The sequence below is a fragment of the Exophiala bonariae genome, assembly GCF_035927105.1.
Source record: "Exophiala bonariae strain CCFEE 5792 chromosome Unknown scaffold_5, whole genome shotgun sequence".
In the NCBI taxonomy this organism is placed as follows: domain Eukaryota; kingdom Fungi; phylum Ascomycota; class Eurotiomycetes; order Chaetothyriales; family Herpotrichiellaceae; genus Exophiala; species Exophiala bonariae.
In genome coordinates this window covers 1,198,713-1,211,354 of record NW_027042480.1, presented here as the reverse complement: position 1 = coordinate 1,211,354, position 12,642 = coordinate 1,198,713, and the positions used below count along the sequence as shown (strand labels likewise).

The 12,642-nt window shown below is 48.6% G+C and overlaps 3 protein-coding genes across 3 annotated transcripts; 1 reads left to right on the top strand and 2 right to left on the bottom strand.

Annotated features, from left to right (window-relative positions):
- Positions 1–1,035: 1,035 nt before the first annotated feature.
- LTR84_011198 (uncharacterized protein) lies at positions 1,036–1,623 on the bottom strand (the record flags this gene model as incomplete). Its single annotated transcript, XM_064854731.1, has 2 exons — positions 1,036–1,522; positions 1,619–1,623. 2 exons carry the CDS (start codon positions 1,621–1,623, stop codon positions 1,036–1,038), a joined length of 492 nt encoding a protein of 163 aa, XP_064709457.1.
- A 1,015-nt stretch (positions 1,624–2,638) lies between these two features.
- On the top strand, positions 2,639–5,539 carry LTR84_011197 (uncharacterized protein; the record flags this gene model as incomplete). The annotated part of the gene is made up of 1 exon (XM_064854730.1): positions 2,639–5,539. One exon carries the CDS (start codon positions 2,639–2,641, stop codon positions 5,537–5,539), a length of 2,901 nt encoding a protein of 966 aa, XP_064709456.1.
- Positions 5,540–9,978: 4,439 nt separating this feature from the next.
- Positions 9,979–12,217, bottom strand: LTR84_011196 (uncharacterized protein; the record flags this gene model as incomplete). Its single annotated transcript, XM_064854729.1, has 3 exons — positions 9,979–10,077; positions 10,136–12,111; positions 12,211–12,217. 3 exons carry the CDS (start codon positions 12,215–12,217, stop codon positions 9,979–9,981), a joined length of 2,082 nt encoding a protein of 693 aa, XP_064709455.1.
- Positions 12,218–12,642: the final 425 nt, after the last annotated feature.

The window sequence follows — 12,642 nt, the reverse complement described above, 5'->3', positions numbered from 1 at the left end:
AGTCATCGCCATTTATCCTAGGGCTCTCCCCCTCAGCGAGGGGTAGTAAAGCATAGTTACTCGGTGGAGCCGAAGTATAGTCTGTTTCAGGTTGGAGGCGAGGGCGAGATTGACTAGCCTGTTGAATGTGCGTGTAGAAAGCCGAGCCTGGCAATGGTCGAGCGCAGAATTGATCAGCCTGTCGAATGGGCGTGTGGAAAGCTGAGCCTGGCAACAGTCGAGGGCGGGATTCAACAAAGAGATATTCATCTGTATCAGCGTTAGATTGCCGAGTGTGCCTGACTTCTTGGACGTGGCCTTCATCGACTAGAGGTGAAAGTGACGGGTCGATCGGAATGCCACTGCTGTTGTTGCTCGAGGTTGAAGAGTTTGTGAACTGACAGCGCGGGTAGGAGATTCTGACACTTGGGATTGAAGGACGCTCAATTGATTCTGTGCCTGCCGTCCCTGGGCTTGCATCAGAGTAATCGTAGCTACTGTTGCAGTATTCGGCGGAGTCTGGAGTCGTAATCGCTGAAAAATCTGTTCAGTTGCCTTTGAAATTGAGTTAAAGGTTTCCAGTAAATGAGGAATGGAAATCAACGACGGTAAAGGTCTTGCTCCGGTTGACATGGACTGGGCCTGTTGTTCTCGAGCTCGTTTTATATGTAACCCGATATTATTGGAGGCAGGAGCCATTGCCATGGTTGGGGCATCTCTGGGTTCGACGGTGGTCTCGTGTTGTTGAGTAGCCGACGAGACAGGAGCAACTGCGAGGGCTATCTCCTTAGTCTTCCAGTCCTCGCGGTGCTTTCTCACCGCCCTATAACTGGCCTTGCGTCGAACTTTGTCAAACTCCTTGGGGTCGTCACTTGGCCGTTTCCCAAGAAAGAAACTCAGTGGACGATTTGTCTCCTTGAGCAGCTCATAAGGATTCTCCCAAAGATACTGGCCGATCAGAGCGGTATTGCTCCCCTGTATCAGAGTTGGAGCAATATATGGACTTGAAGCTCTCTGCATAGCGAGATCAACATCCTTGTGGTGAACGAGAGGTTTTTAAGTCGCAAGATAATCGTCGTACCTCATGTCATTTTCCTCGATCTCATCAAATGCGTCACGTGTCGTAGTCACTCCTTTTAACACTTCCCGATAGATGTAAGCAGTATCTTTGTTCTCACCGCGTCGCAGGTCCTCCGTTTTGATGATATTCAAGAAACCGGCGAGATTGGACATCTCTTCAAGCGTGTTCGTTGCTCGAACCGGTGGTCCGTGTTTCTTCATGTCCACGAGACCAGGATACCCCTTGACTGTGTCGGGTGCGATTGGAAGTGTTCGGTCAGCCCAACGGAGGACATGGTCGCCACGCTGGAATGCCGCGTGAAGAATATCATGTAGTGTCGAGCCATCTTTGAAGAGGTTGTGCCGTAGGCGGTGAGCGATGAGGAGCAGAATCAGGTCCACGTTGTGAAGTGTTGATCCCAAACCGCGGGATGGCGACTCTAAATGCTGAAAGGAGCGGATAAGACGATGCCGTTGGCGAAGTCTTTTTCTTCATAGGGCTGTTAGTAAATGATATGAAGGTGTATGATGTGACAACTTACGTCCTTGTATCCGATGATCTAATCGTCACCCTTCCAACGACATTGGTCACGAGCTCTTCTTTCCCTTCCAAAGACAAGACCACATCGCCTAGCTTCAAAGACGGAGTCGGACTCCTCGCTTCAGGGGTAATCTCACCAAGTCGACAGTCGACGGTGACCAGTATGACGATTGGAATTACTCTCGCCAGGACGACGTCGAAACCGTCAGAACCGGAATTGAATGCATTGTCGAACCATGCGTCCACGAGATGTCGTACATTCTCGAAAGTTGCAGCCGTCTGTCCGTCATCGAATGTAGTTGAGGTAAGGACTGGAGGTGGAGTGGGGATCACCGAGTCTATCCAGGACTCAACCCTGACTCTTATGTGCTCCGTGAACTACTAGTTCGGGGACCCATGGTAGGATTATGATTGAACTGGAGCCAGTACTTCCTGTAAATTTCTCGTGTTTGGGATGGATCGATGAGATGATAGATGATGCAGGGCCACTTCCATTCGATGGTCTAGAGTAGGCATAGCTAGAGCGACAACTCTAGTAATGTTCTGACTCTGTGTGAAGGACTTCCAGAGATCTGTCCATGGCTGTGTCACTCTGGTGTAACCTAAAACCCGACTACTTACCAGGGGTGGCTGTCCACTGGCGACACCACCGCACTGTGGTTGATAATCGTCATGGTCTGTCGGGATTTGTCCGGCCTCTTAGAATTGACGTGTGACCAATGGAGCAACTGGTCTTTGAGAACTCAACCAGGAATTCATAGCCCTAGAAAGTCGGGGGAATCAAAGGTATCCTACCGATGATCGAGCCAGATCAAAGTGTAGCAGACAGATGAACGACGTCGGCAGCTCCCGCCAAAGCGGAGAAACCAAACCACATGAGGAAGGAAGTGGCATGTGCTCGGCGTAGTTGCCATTTACGGTCACAGGACATCTCGACTTCTAGGTGATTTTTCTTGCGATTCCAACATGCCCATTCTACAGGATTTCCCAGTCGCCCGCAAACACTTCGTGGTTTCTGTGCAACCACCGACTCTCCCTCGCCATCCTTAAACGTACAAAATGTCAGACGGTCAACCCCAAACGCTCAAGACCAAGAGACACAACGTGCATCGCCGGCGGCTTGAAGATGTCGACTTCGATTCTAGATGGGGTGACGAAGAACCCGTCGAAGAAGAGGGCCAGGCTCCAGAGCCAGACTTTGCCGAATCCTCCTCTAAACGCGTCAAACTATCAGATGGGTCTGCTGCGCCTCGGATGAGATCACTTTCTCCTGCCCAGGAAACCGCCGCAGAGAGAATGAAGCGAGAAAGAGATGATGATCTAACAAGCCGAGATGAATTTGCCAAGCGGCTGCAGGATGCCGACAGATCCAAGAAGGCCAAAGATCGGTCGGCCGCAAAGACCAGTGTTGCAGCCCAAACTGCTCCCACCGATTACTCCGATACACGTCTCCATTCCCGACAGCAATACCTACAGAAACGGGAGGCACAGCAATTAGCGTTATTGAGGCAGACTGTTGAAGAGGACGATGCCGAGTTGAGAGAACATGGGGCAGCCCTTACCCGAAGAGAGAGAGACCAAATCGAAAGGAACAAAGAGTTGTTACGTTTGGCAGAGGAAAGGTTAAACATCGATGAACACCTCGATGGCTATGCCCTCCCTGAGGACTATATCACTTCCAAAGGAAAGATTGACAAACAAAAGAAAGAGGCAGCCCTTTATCAGCGGTATATCGACAGAGACGAATCTGGTCGTGAAAAATTCGTGACTGAACACGAACAATGGGAGCAAGAGCAGACGAGACGAGCTGAAGGCCAGATCAAAAGGGCACAGTATACTGACGACGACTATGGCTACGTCTTTGATGAAAGCCAACAGATGAAGTTTGTCCTATCTGAGACATTGGGCGGAGACCTCGGGAAAGCGATGACACGCGAACAAAGAGAGCTGGCTGAGAGATTGAATGCAGCAGAAGCGAAGGCAAAGAGTATCGACGCCACCAGAAAGAGCTTACCCATCTACCAGTTTCGAGAGGAGATCATTCAAGCTGTGCAAGAACATCAAGTCCTGATCATTGTTGGTGAGACAGGAAGTGGCAAAACGACACAGCTTCCTCAGTATCTTCACGAAGCTGGCTATACCAAGGGCGGTATGAAGATTGGTTGTACTCAACCGCGCCGCGTCGCGGCGATGTCTGTGGCTCATCGCGTTTCCCAGGAGATAGGTGTCAAGCTTGGTAGAGACGTCGGATATGCCGTTCGATTCGACGTCCAGAGTTCTCCTGACACCAAGATCAAATACCTCACCGACGGCATGCTTTTACGCGAATTGCTCTCTGACCCCGAGCTAAGTGAGTATTCAGCATTGATGATAGACGAGGCCCACGAAAGGACCGTCAGCACCGATATTGCCCTCGCTCTCCTAAAGGATATTGCCAGAGCCAGGCCTGAGCTGAAATTGTTGATCTCTTCAGCTACAATGGATGCGCGAAAGTTTCAGCGATACTTCGACGATGCTCCGATTTTCAATATACCAGGCCGGAGATACGCTGTTGACGTTCACTATACCGCCCAGCCAGAGGCCAACTATCTCGCGGCTGCCATCACAACTGTTTTTCAGATCCACATCACTCAAGGCACTGGTGACATCCTAGTCTTCCTGACTGGACAAGAAGAGATCGAAGCTATGGAGGCTAATCTAATGGAAACTGCACGGAAACTTGGAAGTAAAATAAAGGAAATGGTTATTTGTCCTATATATGCGAATCTTCCAACTGATCTGCAGTCAAAGATCTTTGAGCCCACACCTCCAAACGCCAGAAAAGTCGTCCTAGCCACCAATATCGCAGAGACATCTCTGACAATTGACGGTATTGTCTATGTGATTGACCCTGGATTTGTGAAGGAGAATCAGTACAATCCTCGAACTGGAATGGAGTCCCTGGTTGTGGTACCTTGCAGTCGTGCGTCAGCAGGGCAGCGTGCAGGACGAGCGGGACGTGTTGGACCAGGCAAGTGCTTCCGCTTGTATACGACTCAGGCGTACAAAAACGAATTGGAGGAGAACACAACTCCTGAGATCCAAAGGACAAATCTCTCAGGCGTGATCCTCATGCTTAAATGCTTGGGTATCAATGATTTATTGGATTTCGATTTCATGGATCCTCCATCGACTGATACCATCGTACGTGCTGTGGAAGGATTGTACGCCTTAGGAGCATTAAACAATGCCGGAGAGTTGACCAAGATTGGTCGTCAAATGGCCGAGTTTCCAACGGATCCCATGCTTGCACGATCTATCTTGGCTGCTGACAAATACGGCTGCACGGAAGAGATGCTTTCAATCATCGCTATGCTCGGAGAGGCTTCTGCGCTATTCTTCCGACCAAAGGACAAGAAAATCCATGCGGACAGCGCACGTGCTAGATTCACCAATAAAGACGGTGGTGATCATCTTTCACTTCTAAACATCTTCCAAGAATGGACTGATTCTGACTACAGCTACGTATGGGCGAAGGAGAACTTCCTGCAACAACGAAGCCTCACCAGGGCTCGAGACGTCCGTGACCAGCTGGCAAGATTATGTGACCGGGTCGAAGTAGACCCGAACAAGACCTGTGGTGGATCGTCGAACATCGAACCCATTCAGAAGGCCATAACGGCTGGCTACTTCCCGCATTCTGCACGGCTCCAACGTGACGGCCAGAGTTATCGCACGGTCAAGAACGGTCAGGTGGTTTATATTCACCCTTCTGGTGTTTTGATGGACAATCAACCGAAATGGCTCATTTATCATGAGTTGGTCTTGACTAGTAAGGAGTATATGAGGAGTTGTATGCCGCTCAAGCCGGAATGGCTGATTGAAGTTGCGCCTCATTATTACAAGAAAAAGGACTTGGAGACGCTGGGTGTCGAGCGGAAAGTCCCAAGGGGTGAAGGCAAGGCTCAGAGTAAGATATGATGCTATGTCATGCTTAGCGATGCTTCACTCTAGCTAGTGTCATACGAAGAGCGATTCTTGTCGATGTGACGGTTCCTGTTGCTCTGAAAGACAAACTGACCCCTTTCTCGTGACTTTTCTTCTTGTGACTTGGCTGGAAACGTTTTCATACCTAAGTAAGTATCGATGACTGAACGACGCCAAGAATCACGTGCATTCCCTAACATTCAACCAATCAAAAAGTTTTTGACACTGGAAGAATTTCTATTTCTTGTTCACCCTGGTCCAAACGTGTAGTAAAACACTAAAGCCTCTCAAAATGTCCAAAGACACTTCCTCCAGCTGTAAAGTTATCCTTGCCGGCACGATTGCCAAAGGTCTCCTCAGTGAAATCAAAGACGGACTGAGTAAACTCGACCGAAAGCCTCATTTATTGGGAATCCTTGGCAATGACGACCCTGCTGCAAAGGTGTACGCAGACTGGACTCAGAAGACAGCTGAAGAAAAGTGAGTGCCTTGGACTTCCTCATTGTTGCTCAGGCAGCCATTTGTCGTGTTCTCAACCCCTGGGGATCTGACTGATGACCTTTCAGTGGCTTTCAGTATTCTCTCCGAACCGTCGATAAGGACGACGTGGAAGAGACAATACTAGCTGGCAATAACGACTCAGCCATTGATGGCATCATTGTCTACTATCCTATCTTCAACAGTAGACAAGATCAGTACCTCCAACAGATTGTCGACGTTTCCAAAGATGTCGAAGGTCTTAGTCATCAGTATATCTTCAACATGTACCAGAACATTCGATATCTCGACGACACACAAGCCATGAAATCGATCTTACCTTGTACTCCACTTGCAGTGATCAAGATCCTTGAATTTCTTCAGATCTATAACACCATATTGCCATATGGCAACAGATTGTTCGGGCGCACTATTTGCGTAGTCAACCGATCGGAAGTTGTTGGAAGACCATTGGCTGCATTGCTGGCAAATGATGGAGCATGTGTCTACAGTGTAGATGTCACGGGTGTTCAACAATTCACCAGGGGCGAGGGGATTCGAAAACGGAAGCATGACATTGTCGAAAAGGAAGAGTGGACGCTGGAAAATCGTGTTCCACTCTGTGACGTTGTCATCACTGGCGTTCCAGGCGACAAGTACAAATTCCCCAACCAGTTGCTGAAGGAAGGTGCCGTTTGCATCAATTTCTCAAGTGAGAAGGTAAGATCGACCATCTCTGCATCTGTGTTGGCGTCTGCGAGGAAGGCATTCAGGAATGTACGAGCGTGACTAACATTCATCCAGAACTTCTCCCCTGAGGTCAAAGAGCGAGCTTCGATTTACGTACCTGCAATTGGGAAGGTCACAATCGTCGTTCTCCTCCGCAATCTTTTGCGCATTGTGCAGAACAAGCAGGCTCGGCTCGAGAGTTTGGCCAAAGTCCAAGATGGATCTAACCCCCCTGTGCATCGCAAAGACCAAATTGATGTCAATGGGATCAGCACGTAACGCCTTGAATTCCCTCCTTCGAAACGTTGATCATACGATCCAACGAGCGAGGGGTCGCGACGCCGTCTCCTCGTGACCAATTGTATGTCAATCGGTGTAGCCGAAGCTGGCTTACTGACCCTTGAATCTTTACGATGGCCTTCTATTTTGTATTTTGGGCTTGCGTAATGCATGCAGGAAGATCCTAGTATCTCGTCAGAGGGACGCACCGATACAGAAGGGGCAGCAAAACTTGATCTGTGGGCTCTAAAATGCTGGGGAGCATCTTGGCGACAGGCAGCCAACGGTGATATTGGACTAAGATGCTTGTGATTATACGCGGAGCAGGAGGGGTCTGAGTCTCAACGGACTCTCGGCCACATTCGCCACCAACGGGCAATAATCGCTGATTGACCCATGCTGTATTTTCTGCACATGGAGCATTCTTCATCATCTTGAAGAGCCGTGGCGGACCGAGACGCCTGACAGCCTCCCATGTCACGGAATCCCTTTCCATCGCATCCGCCGCACTCTTACCCTAGCCTGGTTAACGGGATACTTGTTCTTACCGGTCTATACTCCCGTGGCGTCGCGGTGACGACCCACCGAAGGCACTGCTGCAGTGCTGCGTGGTCTAGCATGGTATATTTACGACATCGGCTGTCGGCATAGGACTCGAGAGCATTAACTTCGACAGCGCATCAACTTTCTCAAATGTTCAGTCATGCACTGTACCCTTCTGGATACGGCCAGGAGAGACTTTTCGTCCTTTTGCAATGGTTGGTGTGGATTCTTTCATTATTGAAAATGCTAAATGCCACTAAGGTGCTGGCTTCGGCGTTTGCCTTGTCCGCCTCACCGCAGACGTGATAGTTACGAAAGCAATGTTACGAAAGATTTGCAGACAACTGCCGCAGAAACCCTAAAAGGAGTAGTTGAGTTCCACGCTGTATCAAGATTCAAGAATGATCGTCATTCGTTAGTCCTTCGACACTTGAGTTTGATGGCTGGTTGTGGATCCATATGCACCTACCATCACATTAGGCAATGGATTTCTTTTCTACAACTCCAAGATAGCCATTTTTATGCCCCGGAAATTACACCTTCTTGGACAAAAAGGAGATCACGTCATGCCACGTCCCCTGTGCTTTCCAGCTGCAACAAAGAGCGCAACATGTGGAAAATACTAGGCCGAGTCTGAACGTACGTGGGTTTATGATGCGTCTCGTGGCAAGGCTCAACTTTCGAGCAAGCCCTACTTGACCCAGAAAAACATCAAACCATCGATCACAGAATCTGAGACATCACAAGCGAGATATCGAGGACAATCGATCATCAAAACATTCCGAGTCAGTAGTAGTGACGGCCGGATCGAGCATGTACCACCGATTGTGAAGACTCGTCGGAATACCAGCCGAAACCAAAACCGAGGTTTCACAGAAAATTGAACGTCGATCCAAGGAAAAAAGATTCGAAATACGGCGCAACTTGAATCTCGGTATCTCGAGTTCTTGAGAACTTTTCTCACCCTGAAACAGCCGACCAAAAATCACCACCTGTGACAGAGCGTGATTGGCTTTTGGTCCACGAGATATTAATTGTATTATCGACGGAATTGGACGTGCCGAAAACAGCCCTTCTTGACTTTCAAACAGCGGATGGATAAATTGGTTGAAACGTGGTGGAAAAGCATAACGTATATCTCTGGTGACCTGGAAATATTGGTGCTGGCGATTTGTAGCTTTTCTTGCGCCAAATGCTAGATGTGGAACAGAATTAGAATCAGACCGCTTCACTTCATTATAAGACAGATTTGTGTCTAGAAAAGTAATAAAAAATTCCACAAACTGCAATAAACCGACGTCGGGACTAAGAGGCTCTTTCACCTCGTTGCGCTTCCCTCTCGATTTACTATATGCAGAGACATAATGTCTGTTCAGTACCACTCTTCAATGTAGTGCCGTTCGGCAAATGTCACAAGCAAGATCAGACTTTGGGTGACAGATAGTGCTCAATAATTTGATGCATTTGCCAGCCAGCCTGTCAACTCACCAGACAACAACCAACTAACTAACCAGATAGCTACCTCTAATTGAATTATTCACTTCAGTGCAGGTAGCCTCTCCATCCATCCTCAGCCATTGATCGGCAGGGCAAAGTTCAGCAAAAATCACAGTTGCGATCGCGGCACGATTGAACCACACATATTGCACCTCTCCGAACTTTTCCTTTGACTCTAACTAGCTTGCTAAACCGTCTTCCCACGGGACGGCGACCCCCTTCCCAATATTCACGCCGTGTGAGAAAAGAGAAGGGATTCCTCGCACTAAAAAAGTTTACACTGTACGCCATATACCCACTAGCGGCGATGCTGGCATTCACATCTCCCCACGACATAGCAAAATGCAAGCAAGGCCAACGGGTCCCCATCGAGTGCCCATGTTTTTGAGCAGGGGGGAAAAAGCAAGCAAGAGACACACAAAAACACAAGATCCATCCCCCGGACTGCTCTGTCATTTCCCCCCCCCTCCCCCCGGCATGAAAAACGCAACAACAGTGGCCCAGGGGAAGAATCGCGCCTCGTCATATTTTATATAAAAAATTTCATAATGAGTTCTTTTTCTCGGCGGCGTGGTCGGTCGTAAAATTCGTCAGTCAATGCATTTCCAGCAAAAGAAGGACCTTCTCTTTGCTGTGTCGTTCGTTCACCCCGGATTCGAGTGGGATGTGTGAAAAGGTTTCAACCTCGACGGCCTGTTGAGCCTTCCTCGAACTCAACGCCCACACCCCATTCTTCTATTGATTTTCGTTATTGGATTTATCGTCCCTCGTCTTTTTGGATTGTGCTCATTTCGTACAGTCATGGACGGACGGGCTTCAGGGTCGTATAAGTACTTCTCTGGCCGGTTCCTCTTTCATCGGATGAAGGAGAATTTAGAAATCCTCCTTTTCTCTCCAATCCTTTTTTTTTAACGCCGTAACCAGTCAAACTTTTTTCTAGGATCGGCACCCGTTTGTTCAACTTGAACGCTGCGATCATATAGTTCGCTCCGGGGATCCGCCGAGTCCTGTGGGATTGTCAGTAACAAGGTCAAATGATTCACTGAGTGAGCGGCTTTTACATACCTCTGATTCTTCGACGATTTTGGTTTCGAGGATCAGGCGAGTTATTTCTTCAGTACGCGATGTTCGTTGGCCAAAGGAATAGGGCTGCTCCAGACTTTTCTGGATACCTACAATCACATCTCCCATGATCTCGAATTTCTTCCAATTGATGTTCGACCCAATAAATGTCTGATTCGCACTTGCTGCCATGGTGAGATCCTGCCTGACCAGGGGCAGGAACGGGATTCTTTCTGTAAAGGAGTTATCCCAAGCCATTCGATATGCTGCGTGAGATCTGGAGATGCCCATGAGGATGGTCAGTCGCAAGAACTGCCTTTGCACCTCATGTGGAACCATCTCTCTGGTTGAATTAAGTCGAGCGATTTCATGTCCATTGATACCTGCCACAATGGCACCAAGGGAATTGTAGTTGTTCAGTTGCCTGACCTTCCAAGCAAGTGCCATGAACTTCTCCAAAGCTCTCGCTCGGTGTTTTGGCTTATCCCTCAGCAAGATCATTCCCGACACAAACAACGCGAGATGGTTGAAATGTTTCACCATCATGCTAATATTATCGACACGACGAGAATTTCTTCTCTGGTCTGTTGTCAAAGAGACATGTCGGACGAAATCTCTGGGTCTTATTGACGAGTACATTGTCCAGTCGACTCGAGTAATCTCTCGTGCAAGGTCATCTATAGGGATCTCCATGAATTGATGCCACTGGAATTTGCTCAGGCGAATGTGGGGGTTTGGTTTGAGTCGTTCCGCTTGCAACTTGGCGCTTTCTAATTGCATCAAGTTCGAATACGACTGACTAGAAGCGTTATAGTTCTTGATTATGCTGGAGGCATTTGAATGAACGCCAGATCCTCTGCTTGAGGAGTTGCCACCGTCGTTTTCATCGTCACTATCGTCGTGTTTATGATTGTTTTTGCGTCCTGTCCTCGCGATATTCTCGTTGCTTGAGGACCCCAGAGAAGTAGAAGAGGTTGTTGGTGTCTTCTTGTGGTTGCTTGAGGAAGTTTTGCCTTTGGCCGCTGCGGGATTGTCATCAAATGCCCAGTCACAATCCTCGTCCGCAATTAGAGTATCTAGGTTGTTGCTAATCTCCCGTGCAGCTGGCGCGAACACTTTGCTGTTCTCAATACTTTGAATGAAGGTCAATGCTAGATCTCGAGCTGGGCCACTAGCAAAATCACCAGGATAGGTGGCCGTCCACTGTGCCAACACTTGCAGATATCGAAGCATTTCTGCCACCTTCGTAAAGTGAACCATTTTCGTTCGTTCTATCGTGACGAACTGGTCAACCACAGCAGACAGAAGTTTGTAAGGAGTCGCGAACGCCCGATAAAGGCACAAAAAAGAGGGAACAAACTTCGAGTCACTCTTGTTTGCAGGCAGTATTAGAAGCTTGTCGATGAGTTCTTTGAATGGAACTCCTGTTTCTGACTTGGGTGACTCATCTACCCTCAGGTTGCTCATAGTAGGCATTAGTTGCTCAGTTTCCTTCCCCGGCGAATGCTCTGTTTCATCATCCATATTGAGGAACGTTTGATATGCCCGATTTTCTGCGGCCTCAGTCGAAACGGGCCGAAGCATCGATTTCACATAATAAGAGTCAGGTGTTTCCGGTATCAACGTACTCGTGCCCATTGGTGAACCACTTGTTTGTTCCTCCGACGAGATTGGCGTGTGCGGTCCAGTTGGTCGTGTCTGGCCTTCAGACGCTTTGCTGGTATCTAGTCGGAGTTTAGTCTTCGGCTTCGTTGGAGGATCTTCCTCCGCCGATGACGTGTCAGAATCTTCGTCGGCAGATTCAATGACCGCTGGTCTGGCGGTCATATTCAGCAGGAGCTCCTTGGACCTCGAACTCTGTAATCTCGTCTTCGACCGACTGCGACTGCGGCTCTTCTTGGGTGATGTCTCGCGTGATGTTAGGCGTTGATTGCTGTTCGAGTGTGCTGATGTTTTCAGGCTCTTCCCATGTGAAGATGCTGAAACCAAAGTCAGCTTGGATATTGGTGAATGGCACGAGTGGAGATCAAGGTCAAAAGGATCCGTCCGTGAGGAGGAATTTGGTTCCTCCGGCCAACGTGACATTGTTCAGCGGCTGACAAGGCAAATATCAAGACAAAACTGTCGTACAGAAAACTCAGAGAGGTTGAAATTGGGCTGACTTACCTCTAGGTGAAGAGATGACTCGATGAAGCATTGCTAGAAAATGTCGTCTAGTATTCTCCGGAGTTTTTGTGGAAATTTCAGCAATCGCAACATTCGCCAGATTTCGGCGGACCTGCTCATGAAATCGGCTAGATATCTGATCCGAGTCTTGCTTGTCGCATTTGGACGCGAGAAGCATGCAGCGGACACCGGTGTTCGTCATTGAGGCTGATCCCAGGAATTAGAAAAAACAAGGTTCAGGACTGGCTTGCAGAAGATTGACTTATGGTCATGACTTACTCAGTGCCGTTGGGACATCAGCTACACTGTCTTTATCGGATGCATCATAAAGACAGAATACCGCA